This window comes from Engraulis encrasicolus, chromosome 5, assembly GCF_034702125.1.
Source record: "Engraulis encrasicolus isolate BLACKSEA-1 chromosome 5, IST_EnEncr_1.0, whole genome shotgun sequence".
Taxonomy (NCBI): domain Eukaryota; kingdom Metazoa; phylum Chordata; class Actinopteri; order Clupeiformes; family Engraulidae; genus Engraulis; species Engraulis encrasicolus.
The window spans coordinates 10,231,047-10,247,697 of record NC_085861.1 but is presented as its reverse complement, the minus strand read 5'-3'; the positions used below and the strand labels follow the sequence as shown (position 1 = coordinate 10,247,697).

Below are 16,651 nucleotides of genomic sequence, written 5' to 3'. Positions count from 1 at the left end.
TCTGTTGACTGGGCCATGCTAATCAAATGCCGAAAGTTTATAGTGGAGTTGACGTTTTTCCCAGGCCTAGGCCCTAGTAGGCCTACTGCAAATTTAGCATTGGAATCCACTCCGTCATAAACATGCATTTTACTATGTTGTTATGTAGAATGAATCCCGGTGGTGAGACTTTCTGGAATATGCAAGGTTAGCTCTTTTCCGATTCCATGCAATCAAAGATTACCGGTATGCATTTTATGTTCATCACGCAGCAAATGCACCTGCAGCCAATTGTAGCCCCTCCTCCTCCTTCGAAATTAAGTTTGTCACTTTCCTCTGCTCGGTTTTTCATGGACCGCGATGGCTCAGCCGCGCCGAATTCAACTCACTTCCCTCCCCGGGGATGGCCCACTACCTGTTCCTTCAGCACCAACGCAGCCCATCGTCAAAGAACCCACACCAGAGACACTATTTGTAGAGTCTGCGGTCCGTTTTGAGCTCCAATTGTTCCCCTCAGATGAGCACCGGTGCCCGGAGTTCTACTATCCTGACTTGGTGAAGGTATGTAGGCTTCAATGGACTGCATGGAAGAGCATCATGGTGACATATGAAGAAAAAAAACATCGTTTTAATTTACCTTGTTCCAGCTGACCCTTTTATTTTATGACAACGTTTGGTTGGTCTTAGACTATGTTTGTTATTGTTGTTAGGCAAATGAAGCGCGAAAACATCCTAAAACTTTGGAAGAGGTGGACGCAGACAACGAGATGAATGAACTTGAGGCACTGGCAAGGAAATTCGAGGCCAAATATGTGAGCATAACATTAGGCCTACGTTTTGTCGCAAACGTGAAGACCTCTCAGTATTTGTGAATGTTTTGTTTCATCCTTGCCACACCGCTATTTCACTTTTCTGTGTGTCTCAGGGAGGACCTGACAAACCAAGGAAAGACCGCATTTCTGACCTGGTGGACATGGGTGACGGATATGACGAAGAGGACTCATTTATTGACAACTCTGAAGCGGTGAGTAGTTCTAGCCCTAATAGTTCTACATCAGCTGCAAATTGTGTACTTTATTGTTTCAGATGAAACCAAATGTGTCATTTAAAACATCACACACACACACACACACACACACACACACACACACACACACACACACACACACACACACACACAGAAAGAGAGAGTAGGAGAATAGGTAGGCAAGAGGTGTGATGTATTGAATTGATTATGTTCATCACTGTGCGACACCTACAAAGTCAGTAATAGCAACCTGTTCTGTAGACAAAGGTCATGGTGATGATGATGAGTGATGCCGTGGACTTCAGGGTTTAGATCAGTATATCGCCAATCTCAAGAATTGGTGTAACTCAAGATAAAGATTGTGTCATCATGTCTATTCGTGTTTATACTGTATATGATAAATGTATGTGTACCTGGGTCTTATACACTGTATGATAAATGTATGTCTATCTGGGTGTTATGTATGATGAGTACATGTCTACCTGGGTTTGATATACTGCATAATGTGTTCCTGAATATCCGCCGGGGGATCAATTAAGTTGCTCTACTACTCTACTAATGACTGTATGTCTCTGGACTGTGCTGCAGTATGATGAGTTTGTGCCGTCATCTCTCAACACGGAACACGGCGGCTTCTACATCAACTGTGGCGCCCTGAAATTCTGCAGAGCGTCCTGCTCCGACGGTGACCCAGACACACCCAAGATGGCAAAGGTACAACAACTCCTGTCACACATCTTCATACGCAACCAAGATCGCAATACACATGGCAAAAGGCAGTCATGGGTAAGCTGTTATTACGTTAAGACTTGTAACCCAAAGGCTGCTCTCCCCCATCCTCCTCCATGACTGAGCTACCCTGAGCATGTTACTGTCCCGCCGCTCTGCTCCCTTTCGGGCACCATTGGGGGCTGCCCCCTTGCACGGGTGAGGCATAAATGCAATTTCGTTGTGTGCAGTGTTCACTTGTGTGCTGTGGAGTGCTGTGTCACAATGACAATGGGAGTTGGAGTTTCCCAGTGGGCTTTCAAGATCGCAATACACATGGCTAAAACAGGCCTCTCCTCTTCACATATTGTGTTAAAATTACACTTTTAACAACTACATTTTCAAAATTTTCCTCGGGGGAGAAACCCCCCATCCTCCTCTATGACTGAGCTACCCTGAGCATGTTACCGTCCCGCCGCTCTGCTCCCTTTCGGGCACCTTTGGGGGCTGCCCCCTTGAGACATTAATTCAATTTGGTTGTGTGCAGTGTGCACTTACAGCTGTGGAGTGCTGTGTCACAATGGCAATGGGAGTTGGAGTTTCCCGGTTGGACTTTCAATTCACAGAAGGCAGTTTTTGTAATGGCCTTTTTACATGCGTGTGACAAATGAGCATATTGTATTATGACATTGGGCATGTGGAGTGAGCGTGTTCCTGCAATGCCCACATCTTCATACTTGCATCATCATTTGGCTTATTCTGTGTAGCGTTGTATTGTATGCTCTAATGTCAATGTTATGTAGGTTTTATTTTTTTCCTGAAAATTATTTTCGAGTGTTTGTTCTCTGACACACAATAGAATACAACATGTATTTATAGATCGCAGTATCACAATGATGAAGTTGGCTCAGAACACACACACACACACACACACACACACACACACACACACACACACACACACACACACAGTGGTTAAGCATTTTTAGTTTCTTATCAGAAGCGGAAGCTGAAAGATGGAGAACCGAAGCTGAAGAAGAAAAAGAAGAGCCTGGAGCCAGGGGGTTCTGATGCTGGGTAATGTCAATCAGTTCATCGCATAGTCAATAGAAACCTGATCATTTAAAAGTGTTAGCTAAAATGTATTGCACACCTACATACACAGCAGGTGCATTAGATACTGGTAGGATTATAATCCGGAAGTGTAAGAAAAGTCCCCCGCACTGTCCATTCCACATTTGGACGTTTGGGTCACAGAAAAAAAAAATGTTAAAAAGATCCCCCTTTTCACATATGAAAAGTGCACTTTTCCCAGTCCTATTGAATACTTAGAATTCAATGGTGGTGGTAAGTTTTCGTGAAAAAGGCCATTTCTGAATGGGCAGCAGCATGAATTCTGGCAATAAACTAAAATATTACACAGTGACCATTTAACATACTCCTTCAACTCCACAGCACTGCTGCCACCATGCAGGAGTCTGCCCTGTCCCATGATGCCCCTGCTGCACCAGAGCCGTCCTCCTCCTCCCTGGTGGCTCGGCCTCCACCTCAGAAGAAGACCAAGCGTCCTCCGTCAGGGACGTTGAGTCTGGACAGCGTCCTCCGCAGGCTGCAGCAAGAGAAGCTCCAGGAGTTCCAGCCCGACAAGCCCCTTACCGCCCCGCCCCCCACGCGGCTGACCCCCACCCCTTTGTCCCCCACCCCCCTGGAGCCCTTCAACACCCCGAGCCACAGCGCTCTTCCCACAGGTATACAAGGTTTTTTTTCCCTAATATCCCAGCTCACGTCCTCCCTTTCTCCCTCGCCTGGCCTCGTGATGACGTCACTGATGCTTTTAAAGCCACCTACTAGGTGTTTACCTTGCCATGTCGCCGACTGATGTTCATTCCAGCAGTGTTACCCCTGTCCAAAGATGGCAGCGATCAATTGAACACAGTCGTTCCAACCTAAAGGTGTAGTCAGCATGACATCAAGTGCTGTAATCTACTGTGTATATCTATGGAAAGGAGATGAGGGGCAACAGAGAGGGTAGAAAGTTTACGGATCACATAAAGTCTCTGTTGAGGTCTTGTACTGTGTATGCCTACTGTAGGTCCTGTCGTGCTGACCAATCAAAACGGCCCAGCAGCCAAAGGTCTGGCCAATCCGAGCCCCCCGGCCGCAAGCGTGGTTGACCCAGCCGTGTCTGGCCCCTCCAACCCCCAACTGGCCACGCCCCCTCGTGGCCTTCCCACCCCTCTTAGAGCCAGCATCAGGGACCTCACACAGGTGAGTTCATAAAGGTTCTTCACCCAAGTTTTTCTTCATTTGAGAGTGCTGACCAAAAATCGTAAAACTGAAAAATGAGAAAAGGTCACACCATGCATAGATTCAGCCTTCCTCAGTACGCCGAAACGCGCCTATATAATTATAAAGAATCTGTGCATGGTGCGAAGTTTTGTCATTTTTCAACCTCACACAGGTGAGCAATGACTGTGTCTTCTCCCCTCATGCGCTCTCTTACTTTTGACCTCCGCCAAGGAGGTTATGTTTTCGGTCGCATTGGTTTGTTTGTCTGTCTGTCAGCAGGATAACTCACGAACGAATATTCATATTGCTGAATTTGGAGTCGTTGGAAATGACAAAAGGAACAAGAGAATACATTTAGGTGGTGATCCGGATCACGATCCAGATCCCGGATTAAAAAAAAAAGATTTTTCACCATTACAAGATAGGGTGAATTTTGACATTCCGGCTTCCAACTCCACAAAAACAAGGCAGAAAGATTTACAATGAAAAAAGATTATGATGTAACCCCATGAACTTGGCGGAGGTTTGCCCTCTCTAGTGCTTCTAGTAGTTTTTTCGTTTAGTTGCTCTTTTTTTCTGTGTTATATTCCTATGTGATACGGATCCCCCTTTATCTGCAATAAATAATTGAATATGAATGCTGTATTACTTGTTTCCAGGCTGCCAAGACACAGGGTGGCAACAAAATCAAGTTCTTTACTCAGGCCGTCAACGACAAATTGCTGGAGTAAGTGGATAATATGAATGAATTCACTAAGGTGTGTGTGTGTGTGTGTGTGTGTGTGTGTGTGTGTGTGTGTGTGTGTGTGTGTGTGTGTGTGTGTGTGTGTGTGTGTGTGTCATGACTACTGACTTTCTTTTTTAGTTTGTGTGTAAAACATGTAAAGACAACAAGCCCTATGGCTTCATCTCTCTTGATTGAACATCATTCATACATTCATTTATGTTTAATCGATATACAGTACAACATTCAAACCTTGTGCTGAGATTGATGGTGTGTGTGTGTGTGTGTGTGTGTGTGTGTGTGTGTGTGTGTGTGTGTGTGTGTTACAGTGTTGAAGTGCGGAGCAGAGAGCTGGGTCCTGCAGTTCGTTCTCATGTCTTCACACACCTGTCCACTCACCTGCCCTTCACTAAAGACACCCTCCTGAAGCGAGCCCGCAAGCTCACAATGACACCAGTGGTACGTACACAAGCACATGCTGAATTTCCCCCTGGGGATCAATAAAGTTACTCTACTCTACTCTACATACTGTACAGCAGCAATACCAGAGAGAGTAGAGAGAGAGAGAGGTTCCTTTGGCCCATTGTTTCCGGGTTCTATTATTGCAAGGGGGGGGGGGATCCCCCTTTAGGCAGACCTAGGCAGACCTAAGGACTGTTCTATTCAATGCTAGGAGCATTAAGACACGCCCCTTTAGGCAGACCGGAACCTGGTCACATTAGGTGCCCATAGAAACCTATTATGTTGGCATATCTCTATACTTAAAGAATCTCTGATACTGTACAGCAGCAATTCTCAGCCTTTTTTGAGCAAACGCCCCCTTTACCTCCTCATAAGCCTCCCAACGATGCCCTTTAGTATTCAAGAAGAAAATTGACTAATGCTCCCCAATTGCAACTAAGCACCGCCCCCCTCTCGGTTGTTTTCTTCTCAACGCCCCCCCGAGGGTTCCCCAATGCCCCCTAGGGGGCTGTAGAACCCCTGTTGAGAAATACTACTGTACAGCTTTCAGTCTTTCATTATTTTTACAATCATGATTCTGTCTCATTTTTCTCACTCTCTTTCTTACAGACACACACACACACACACACACACGCACACACACACACACACACACACATACACACACACACACACACACACACACACACACACACACACACACACGCACACACTTATGATGATAAAATTCTCTCTGAAGCAATTGAGATAAATCAAGTACATGAGTGATACACACACACTCTAGCACACAAACACTTATTTTCTAATCATAAAATTCTCTCTGAAATAATCATGATAAATCCTGTACATGCGTGACTCTCTCTCTCTCTCTCTCTCTCTCTCTCTCACACACACATACACACACTTACTTTATCCTGTACATGCGTGATACTCATGGATGTCAACTTACAACTTCCTGTTGTTAGTAAGTGGTATACATATAGATGTTAATTGAAACATTTCTGCTCTCCTCTGTGAACTGTTTGTGTGGTCAGACTTCGGGTCTTCCAGAGGTGCTGCAGAAACTCAAGGAGGCGATCACCACGGCGATGCAGGAGCAACTCGTCCGTTACCAGAGCGATCGCCGAAGCAGTTCAACGTATGAAATATGTATCACACTAGCCTGGGAACTCCCATACTGCCTTTAGTTCTACACGATCGTTTCGATCTGAAAGACAGTCTGGGGAGGATGACTCATAACGTCCAAGATCATGGGATCTGTGTCATAATGGCCAAGCATTCCGACCTTAACAGTTTCTCTGCCCAATCAGAGAGCAGGGCAGTGTGTCATAATAGCCAAGTATTCCGGCCCCATACGGAATTTACAATAGGCAACTCCCCAGACCTAATCTCACTTGTGATTAGGTCTGGTGTTAACCAGGCAAGTATCACACCACATTACACATACATTATACAGAAGCTAATGCAGGCCACATGAGGGATCTATCTGAGGTTATAGCTTTTAAATGTTTGTTTTTACCTCCGCCTTGGAGGTTATGGTATCGGTCACGTTGGTTTATTTGTCCGTTTGTCTGTCAGCAGAATTAATGAAATTGTGTGGAGTTATTAGAAATGACAAAAAGGAGAAGTGATACAATTTTGTTGGTGGTTCAGATCATGATCCGGATACAGGATTTTTTTTTTGTAAGTTAATTATTAGTAATATCATAGGCATCGGATTCCACAGTGTGTAGATGTTATGGCATCATTAACCTTTATTAGCCAGTGTGTAGACGTTATGGCATCATTAACCATCATTAGCCTTGGCGGAAGTTTGCACTTACTGAGTGCTTGTAGTTTGTATTTGTGTGTGCGTTTTTGTCTTTACTGTATATTAATACTTGCAGTGTTTTTAGTCAGCGGACCTTGTGCTGTGTAAAATCTGCATAATGTGAAAAAAAATAAAATTATGTCTAAATTGTATTTGTGTCGTTTGTTGAAGAGCAAACCCTGGGAGCCCCGAGGGGCAGCAGAGAGGGGCAGGAGGTGAGGAAGAGGAAGAGGAAGGAGAGGTGACCGTGGTGAAGGGTCCTGTATCGCCACCTAAGAGGTTCTGCTGGACTCAACCCATCAGGTAGGAGACATAAGCAGCAAGTTTTGAAGCACTCTCATTAGTCAAGTCAAGTTGAAGCAATGACATCTGGCATGCCCTTCTATTATCTACTTAGCATTTTTTTCCTCGCTCACCTACTCACCCCTTCGACATGATCTTGATCGTTTCATCCAGAATTTCGCCCTCACTCCTTCTCGGTTCTGCTTGCTCTCCCCATAATCGGCCAGGGGGTCCGCTGAGAGCTTGCACATATCCGCAAGCATAACCGAGGAGGAGCAAGGGTGGAATTCTGGACGAAACGATCAAGATGGCGTAGAGAGGGGGTGATCGGGGCAAATGGTTGGATGCGAGCGAGTTTGGTGAGGTGAGTGAGGAATAAATGCGGTGTAGATAATTGAGGGGCGTGCCAGCTGTCATTGCACTTACGAATCCGTTGAATGGGGGCTGAGCGGGGAATGAGAATCAGGTGGATAGTTGGCCGTGTCTGTCTTTACTCCCGAGCCCGAGAATCGTTTTAACCATAGCCAACATCGGGCTCGGCAGTAATTCAGCACCATGGCCAGCGGCCTTGCCCAATACGCAAGTTTGGATAATACTAGTTGCTAGTTGGTCCGGTGACCCCGTGAAGCACTTTTATGATCAGTTTACTGTGCTGACAGCCGTTCACGATCACAAGAAGCCTGTTCTCCAGCGAGAATGAAGATGTATGCATGCATAGGCTACTAAAATTCTAATTTCAGATAGTGCACTAATGAAATATGTATTTAAGTTATACTTTTCATAACTCACCTACTGCACTGTGGTTAACCAAGTTTATTTGTGTTGTGTTTTGTTCATCAGGGCTCTTCTGTGTGACGTTGTTCAAATGAAGTTGACTTCTTATGAACAGGAGAAAAAACAAAGTCCGGATGCTGAGAAATACTTGAAGAACTTTCTGGAACTGGAGGTGAAGCCCCTCTGGCCTAAGGGCTGGATGCTTACCAGGTGTGTTGTGTGTCGTCCATGTTTTTAATCTGTGTTAGTTTTATTGCTCCCTGCCCGGGGACTACTAATGTAAATTCGTTACAAAGCTAAATCTGGTACTGGAAATCTCTTGAACATGGGCCTCACTAAACTAAACTATGGGCGTATTCAGACCAGGAAAGTCCGATAGTTCACTTTGTTTGGTCCGAACCTAATTTAAAAAATTTGGTGTGGTTGGCTTTCAGACTGTACATTTCAGTAAGCGGAACAAAATCGACAAGAAAGCCACGCGCCCTGAGGTCGTTCAGCTATTGGTCAGAAACGACACACGCAACAAGTTAAGGCTATGTCCAAATACGCCTACACGCATCCAAATAGTTCAGCGGCATGTAAAATAGCCTAAACGTTCACGGCATGTATGGCATAGCGCTCACACGAAATATAGCGCAGACTATCTGAAGCTCATGACATGAAGGGAGTCTTCCTGAAAGCCAATTGATTGATCCCGCGAGTTGGGATAGACACATTTTATCCCTGTCTCTTTCTTTCTTTCTTATAATGTCATATAGCGTGCGGGCGAGATTGCTGGTTGGTTTAGTCATCAATAGGATAACCACCTCCCTGCAATCAGTGTTTTACACTTGGGATGTCTGGGAACAACGCAAAACAGGCTCAATGTGAAACATTGGCGAGCTTATTCCAAGCACCACGCCATTCTTTCTTCTCGAAAATAAACAGTGCGCTCCACTGTCATTTGGATACTTCGTATAGGAATATTGGCTACCATTTGCAGCAATATTTCACGCACTCCATCAAGAAAAAAGTAACATGATGAGCACGGGCATAGCGTTTGGATCATACAAACTTGCCAACATGCCACCACAGCGGGTAAATTAATGAATTACCTTCGTTGTCTTCATCACAACTTCTTCAAGTAGCCTAGGCTATTCCACTAGCCTACATCCATCCAACACACAGCTAGCAAGCCAGGGGGATGCCAACGTCGTAATTATTGCCATCATTATCAGAATCCATACTGTGCGGACTACAGTGTTTTCTTCCGTTTCTTCAGTAGATGCTTTTCGGATTTGCCCCAATCAACATTTAAAATGCTGTGATAGGTAGGCCTAAATTAACAGTCTCTTTTTCCTTTCCTGTGCTCCACTGACAAGCCATCCTCATTGAAAATATGAATGACCGTAGCCTACAACAATGTAGCCTACGCCCACGATTGCGATAGTTTAGGCTATTATTTTATTAACTCATTGGCTGCCAGCCATTTTCATAAAAGGGTAACCCAGAGTGCCAGAGATTTTTCAGCATTTTGGGTGTTTTTTGGAGGCTCACAGAAAATTGAGTTCTGTGTCTATGTCAACACCATACCTATCAAAACACAGATTAGACGCTCATCTGTCATCAGAAAAAAACGGTGTCTCTCTACCCCTTTCCGTTCTTTCATAATCATCTGTTGAAAATAAGTGGAATTCGCCAAAATGCTGCTTTCTAGCCAAAAAGCTGAGAAAACGCCATTTGAAGTTGACCTATAATTGCAAGTGTTTTTGCTCATAATGACACCGTCCTAACAACTCCAAACCTATCAGATGCTATTACAGAGTCTCCTGTCATCTGTAGCCAGAACAAAAGATCGTTTGTATGGTCTTTTCAACCTAATACTGTACTGAAATATAACGGGATGGGCTTGAAAACAATAGTGTTTTGGTTTGTTGCTGGCGCGCACAATGGATCATGACAGCAGGTGCATGTAACTCATGTGAAATACTAAACTCAGAAATACTGTCTCATAGTCCCTCTGTTTAGCATGTAGTCCTCTCGTTGGGGATCAAATCACAGCTGATTTGTTTCCTCCTGTACCGTGTGAACTGGGAGACAGGCAGGCAGGCAGCACAACTTAGCTTACTGCTGCTTCTTTGGCAGAGCGGACAATTTGCAGATTGATGATTACTGTCATCATGTTTCTGCTATCTTGTCATATATTGTTCAATGAATTTTCTTTTGATAAAGTACTGATCACATATCCAACATTTCACAAGCCGATTGGAGTGGGGAAGGCTAGCTGGTCTGAGGCTAAGTGCAATGCTTTCTCATGTGAGCTGAATGTGTCTGACCAGACACAAAGGCTAGCCTACTCTGTTCCAAGAATCTGCAACCCCCCTGTCTTTTTGATGATACAGTAAGCTGATCATACTATACAGATCCATAACTGCAACTGTAGAATGAGTAAAAATAGTTGACTTACCAAGGCTCCTTTATTTAGGCTTAGTTGTAAATTGTTAGCGATTTCGTGCTAGCTAGCTAGCGTAGCAAACAATAGCCAAACATTCCCAACTGAGGTGACCACTAGTCCCGTGCATTTTCCTGTTAGATGATCTTTTGTACGCATCATCCTGATGTTGTGTAGGCTGATCACATTATCCAAAATGAAACAGTTGCCACACAGATCATCTCTGGTTGAACATGGTGTATTTTGGGCAAGCTAGTTACAATGCCTACTAGCTAGATGGCAACAGGGGGGTGTATTTTGGTCATGAGAGGAAGTTTTTTTTTTGTCAGGCTCTACTAAAATCAGTAGAATACCTGTGTTAAAATCAGAGGGCAAGAAAGTAGACTACTGTCACAGGTGCATACTTTCAAAAATGATTTTGCTACTTTTGCAACTTTTGAGATTATAATAGTAAAAAGGGATGTTTTTGTCTTGACATTTCCTCTTGATGTGAGCTAATGCCCTGCCCTGACTGTTCCTAAGGACACTTCTGCCACCTACAGGAACAGTTAGAACATGACTAGAGGCGTGAAATTAATACACAACATAGGTTAGACCGTCCTCAAGGCGTGGCTGTAAAAAAACGCAATTATCGGCAAGCGACGTCGAAGGCAGGGGGCGTCACTATTCGAAATGACGTCATTCGACGGCTAAGGCAGCCAATGAGTTAATATTAATATTGTTGCAAACAAACCACTCTCGAATTTACACCAAAGACATGGACATGACAAGTTGTGGAGTCGCTTTGTTTACACTCTGTTTCCCATTAATCTCGAAAAACGACGGAAGCTCCCGAGGTACAAAAAAGCAAAAAGTCTGGGATTAGGTCCGGTCTGCTTTCACACCTCCAAAAGGTCCGCACCAGGGTTCGTTTGATCCGGACCGAGTCCGACCTTTCAGCTCGGTCTCGGTCCGCTTGTTTGGTCCGGACCAGGATTCGCTGGTTTGTATTCAGACCATCCCAAAAGGTCCGAACCTGGTCCGTTTGGTCCTTTGGTCCGGACCAAACGTGGTAGGTGTGAATACGCCCTAAGAGTACCTGTTTTGAAACACCTGAATGGCTGGTCACACTAACTACGGTAATCTGCCACACTGTAGGGACCTTCACTTTAACCCTAGTCTATAAACTGTCAGCTACTGAACAAAAGAGTTTATTGTGAGTGAGAGACGGGGTTGTTTTCCTGACTTGTCTGCTGCTCTGTGGGTCCTATAGAATTCTACTGAAGGAGAGTCGTAAAGCCCATGTCCACCTGACCAGCATGAGGTAAGACTGACTGATACACAACTGGTACAGTAGTTTAGAAAAGGCAGCACAGTCTTGCTTAACCTCTACTACTCTCTACTTCTACAATTTTTAATGTGCCACGTTCAGGGGCCTATACTCAGAAGCTGGTTCAGGTGTAAACTGGGTTAAGTTAAGAGCTATATCATCTAAGAGAAGAGCCAGGAGTCCTAATGTTCTTCAGAAAATGAGGATTCCAGGCTCTTCTATTAGGTGATTTACCTCTTAACCTAACCTGGTTTACTCCTGAACTGGCTTCTTAGTATAGGCCCCTGGTCATTACACAGATGTGTTTTGGTCTGAAGCCATCCCCAGTGTGCACCCAAAGATGGCAACCACTCAGTTTGAGCGTGCCTACGGGACCCACTAGTTTGACGCCCTCTCGTGATTTCACATGGTAATCAAACATTTCAAACAAGCGATTTAAGGTTAGGGTTAGGTTTAGGGTTAAGGTTAAGGTTAAGGTTAGGGTTAGGGTTAGGGTTAGTTTTAGGTTTAGGGTTAAGGTTAGGATTAGGCTTAGGGTCGTATGACGTAAGCGGTAAGTACCGAAAGGGCGTCGAACTAATGAGTCCCCGTGCCTACGATTTGAAACTGATGAACAGAACTTGTGCCCCTTGTGCAGTTGTAAAACGAGAGGCAGATAAAAGATGTGTGTGTAATGTTTAAATTGTGTGGCTTTAAAAAGAAGAAATGCAATTCAATTTCTTTTAAATTAAGATGTATCAGTGTTAAATATCAGTATTTTCATCTAAAATTAATTAAATAAATTAGTCTGTCATCTGAGCGTTTGCATGAATAGTTGTGTACATAGCTTCTTGTTTTGGTGCGTAAGCAATCATTGTAATATGAGGCCCCAGACACGTCCTCTCCCTTTTTTCATTGCAGTGGGAAAATGAAATCTGAAATTAATGCCAAAATTAAGGTATGTACAAGTATCTATCTATTCTATTCTTTGCCCCCAAGTTTATAACCACTTGAAGCTTTAGTGTTTAATATTTATTTTGGGTGTATGAATTGTGAATTATATCATTTCAAGTGCTCAAATGTGAATTTAGTTTACCACGACCACTTGCAAATATGCCTTTTGACTTTGAATTTAGCTTTTAAATGCGTGTGCATAGACACTGTTAAGGTTTCAACCCTTTTTCTTTTTTGTTTAAAATAAAATGTCATGATGTACATGAAGAGTTCAGATGCAAAACCCCCTAAGTGCCTTTTCAGAAAATAATCTTAATTCATTTTTATTTAAAACAAAGCTATCAAAATTGCATAGTTTTTATTTTATTTATGTAATATAACTATTTCTATGTATTATCAAGTACATGAATGTAAGCCAAACCAACAACGGGATTCTCTAAAAATTAGGGCTGTCCTAAACGATTATTTTTCTCCCGATTAATCTATCAACTATTTTTTTCGAATAGTCGATTAGTCAAACGATTATTTTTTCAAGTACTCTAGCACTTTAATCTTCAAGGAAATTGGGAAAAAAGAAAGAAACCGTTAAAATTAGGTCCCTGAGCTCACAATGAGCTTTAAATCATGATAGTAGATAGTATTTACTCTGTGATACAACGTCCAATTCATACGTGCTGGGCAATTTTAGGTTTTAATAAAGTAATAAAGCATTAGTAAAGTAAGTTAAAAAGCATTGAATTAAATGAAACGATTAGTCGACTATGAAAATTCTTTCCGATTATTTTTTATAATCGATTAGTCACGATTAGTCGATTAATCGTCCCAGCCCTACTAAAAATATAGAAGTGCAGGTCCTCAGAAATGGAGTTAGGGGGTTTTGCATCTGAACTCTTCACATGTACACTCACACTCCTTTGGGTTTTCCCTCCCCGCTTCATAGAAACCCAAAGAGAAGGTTGTCAACAAGGCCTCTGTGGTCAATACCACCCCTGCAGTGGCTGCCGTGTCCCCGACGGTGGTCAGCTCGTCTCTGGGCAACGTGTGTCAGGAACTGGGGGCCCTCAGCGCCTCCATGACCCAACACATCCAGGAGCTCCACAACTATGCAGGACGGGGACGTCCCCCCGCGGCCTCCTCTTCTACCCAGCTGGGGGAGCCTGCGCTGGGCATGCCCTGCCCGGACCCCAGCCTGGTGCTCCGACCTGTGGAGCACAAGCAGCCCCTCGGCCCCAGCCCCTCCCCTCCACCGGGCCAGGCGGCGGAGTCGGAGGGGGGCTCGGCCCAGACGTGGCCCTGCTCTGGCTCAGCCTCGTTTGGTTCTCTGCAAGCAGCCCTTCCCCCAGCCAGCCTCCCACTGGCTGCGAACGGCACGCCAAAAGATGTCAACTAGGACGACCGGACACACACACACACACACACACACACACACACACACCTTGATGTCGACAGAAATGACCAAGTATTGCTGCTTTCATGCTAGGATGCATTATTAAGGGCGTCAGTTAGAACATTCGGACACACACACACACACACACACACCTACACACACACCTCTTGATAAAATGACCCAGCATTGCTGCTGTCATTGTAGGCTGCATTATTTGACCAATAGGTTGTGCTAAAGCTTTTTCTGAATCAGCGATCCTTCAAGACAATGCGAATGACCAAGGTTTATGTAAAGTTCATAATGCATTATGTTTATTATTAAGTATGTACACGCATTGCGCGGCACTTACTAAATATTTGTGGAAAAAAGTGTATCTTGGTGTCAGTAAAGTCTGAGTCTAGGGTTCTTGGTGTTCGATGTTGAAAGGGACAAATCTGGGGTGCAGTTCTCGAAACCATAGTTGCTAAGTACATTAGCTACTTTGTTGTTTGCAATTCAGTTTCCCATTGACAACTAGTCAAGTTGCTAACTGGCTAACAACTATGCTTTCGAGAAATGCACCCCTGAGTAGGCTGCATAGGCTTAGTTGGTCTTTGAAAAGTGTTCATGTTCATGATTCATGTTTGTGGAGAGTGCCATTTCCTGTTTACAATGATCTTGTTTGATTGGTTACATGATCTGTCATATTTTAAAGATTTGGATTAATGTGAAACTTGCCTAAAGCATTTATAGAGTTATTCCATGTTTGGCTTTGTGTCCGTTTAAGCAATAATGTTTTTTTCTAATGTTGTGTGTCAACCTGTCAACTATAAATTGTTAAAGAAGAATTTATTCAAAATAATATTTTCATTAAAGATTTTTCTGTAAGTATATGGATTGTGAGTGAATTACTACTTTTTTCCTATGACCTTTTCAGTTTCACACTTACATTTTAAATTGGGTTCTAGTCAAACAGAATGTCTATGAAAGGAAACTGTTACTTTAAGTGTGATTAGTAGTGGTTAACAGTTCCTTGGGTATCCGTGGTGAGTTGGAAACTTCCTTCTTGAGTTATACGTCATCTGCAGTGGTCTTGATTTAGAGCCTGTGAGGGGGAGCTGGTGTTGATGTGCTGTTTTGAGTATGTAGAGGATGGATGTGATGGTGGTGCAGTTACTTGTGTTTGTGCTGCTTGTGCATCATGGTGAGAAAGCATTTTTGTACATAATTTGTTCTAAAAAGATGAATTTGCAAACAATTATTTTACTTGTAGCAAATGCACTACTGCACTAAAGACAGTGGTGCTTCAGTGAGTCTACTCTGCATTCAACTTTTGTGGCGTGCAGTGCGTAAGTGGAAAAGTTTAATTCATATACTGTAAGCCTGCCTCAGTGTACTCAGTGTTCGAGTTCAAAGACGTTTTAATATAGTGTACTGTTATTGAATGTTCTAGAATGCCAAACTGGATCCCTGATCACTGCATTACATTTGTTTAAAACTTTGTACTGTAGGCATTGCAAAGGTACAGCGGGTGCCCCATATGAGCACTAGTCCCCTCCACTACCTCAAGGTTGACAACAAAAATATAATTTAGTCAACTGTATTTTATTATATTTTTGATGGTTCAGGTTCAACATGAATTTCAGACAATACTTTGTTTATTGATTTCATATATGTGGTGTTTTGTATTATGAACACTGGGTACATTACTGTCGTAGCCTAAATATTGTCTAATGCAGTGTAATTGCCTTTCAAACTCCTAATATTGCCATGTTTGAGTTCAGCTTTGCGGATTACTTAAATTGCATGTCTTATGTCTTAGGTACATCACATGGTGATCAGCATGCTGTCCGGTACCCACCAGCGATGTGCGTTGTGGAAGGATCAACTGTGTGTTTCCCTTGTACCTATACATATCCACATCCACATCACTCAAAAGTCACTAAAGTGTTTTGGTGTAAAACAAATGCTAGTTCTGTCAGATCCACTCTAGTCAAAAATGAGACGAGAAACAGAGATACATTTCAGAAGCTTTATTTCTGATTGCATATTTGTGTTTGGCGGTATGGCTCTGTTCGGAGGAAGCTCCCCGGCTTCTCCATGAGCTCCATGGAAGCCAAGACAGGGAACAGCAGCATCCTCAGGTGGAGTGCCTTCCATTTAGCTGGAAAGGCAACATACCCCCTAGAACAGAGCAAGCAACAGTGACAACAGTATGACATTGTTTGGCAATGATGAATCTGGTGGAGCAGGGGAGGTGGTGGGTGCAAAACAAGCAGCAAAAGCAATGACAGGAAAACAAATTCGGTAGTTTAAATAAAGCGCGCCAAAAGCCAGCATCCAATTGCGAGCAGCAGCTGATTAACTAAAGCGCAGCTGATTAGAGGACTGCTGTAGGGGTTAGGTCGGCGTCAGCCAATAGGCAAAAGGGAGCGTTGACTACGTGGTCTGCCAGAACTAACGCTAACGCTCGATTTCTGTCAGATCCACTCTAGTCAAAAATGAGACGAGAAACAGAGATACATTTCAGAAGCTTTATTTCTGATTGCATATTTGT

General features: G+C 43.6%; 1 protein-coding gene across 1 annotated transcript; it reads left to right on the top strand.

The window, feature by feature from the left end:
- Positions 1-329: 329 nt before the first annotated feature.
- LOC134448790 (ubinuclein-1-like) lies at positions 330-14,987 on the top strand. Its single transcript, XM_063198448.1, has 15 exons — positions 330-540; positions 690-791; positions 905-1,003; positions 1,595-1,720; positions 2,715-2,791; positions 3,170-3,462; positions 3,807-3,982; positions 4,663-4,730; positions 5,057-5,186; positions 6,224-6,327; positions 7,171-7,302; positions 8,122-8,265; positions 11,739-11,789; positions 12,696-12,732; positions 13,669-14,987. The coding sequence occupies exons 1-15, from the start codon at positions 340-342 to the stop codon at positions 14,116-14,118; spliced, it is 2,190 nt and encodes a 729-aa protein (XP_063054518.1). The 5' UTR covers positions 330-339; the 3' UTR covers positions 14,119-14,987.
- The last annotated feature ends 1,664 nt before the right edge of the window (positions 14,988-16,651 follow it).

Coding starts and splice junctions, on each gene's coding strand:
- LOC134448790 (XM_063198448.1), top strand. CDS start 340: ATGGCTCAGCCGCGCCGAATTCAACTCACTTCCCTCCCCGGGGATGGC. Junction 6,328..7,170: donor GATCGCCGAAGCAGTTCAAC/GTATGAAATATG, acceptor CGTTTGTTGAAG/AGCAAACCCTGGGAGCCCCG. Junction 12,733..13,668: donor AAATTAATGCCAAAATTAAG/GTATGTACAAGT, acceptor CCCGCTTCATAG/AAACCCAAAGAGAAGGTTGT.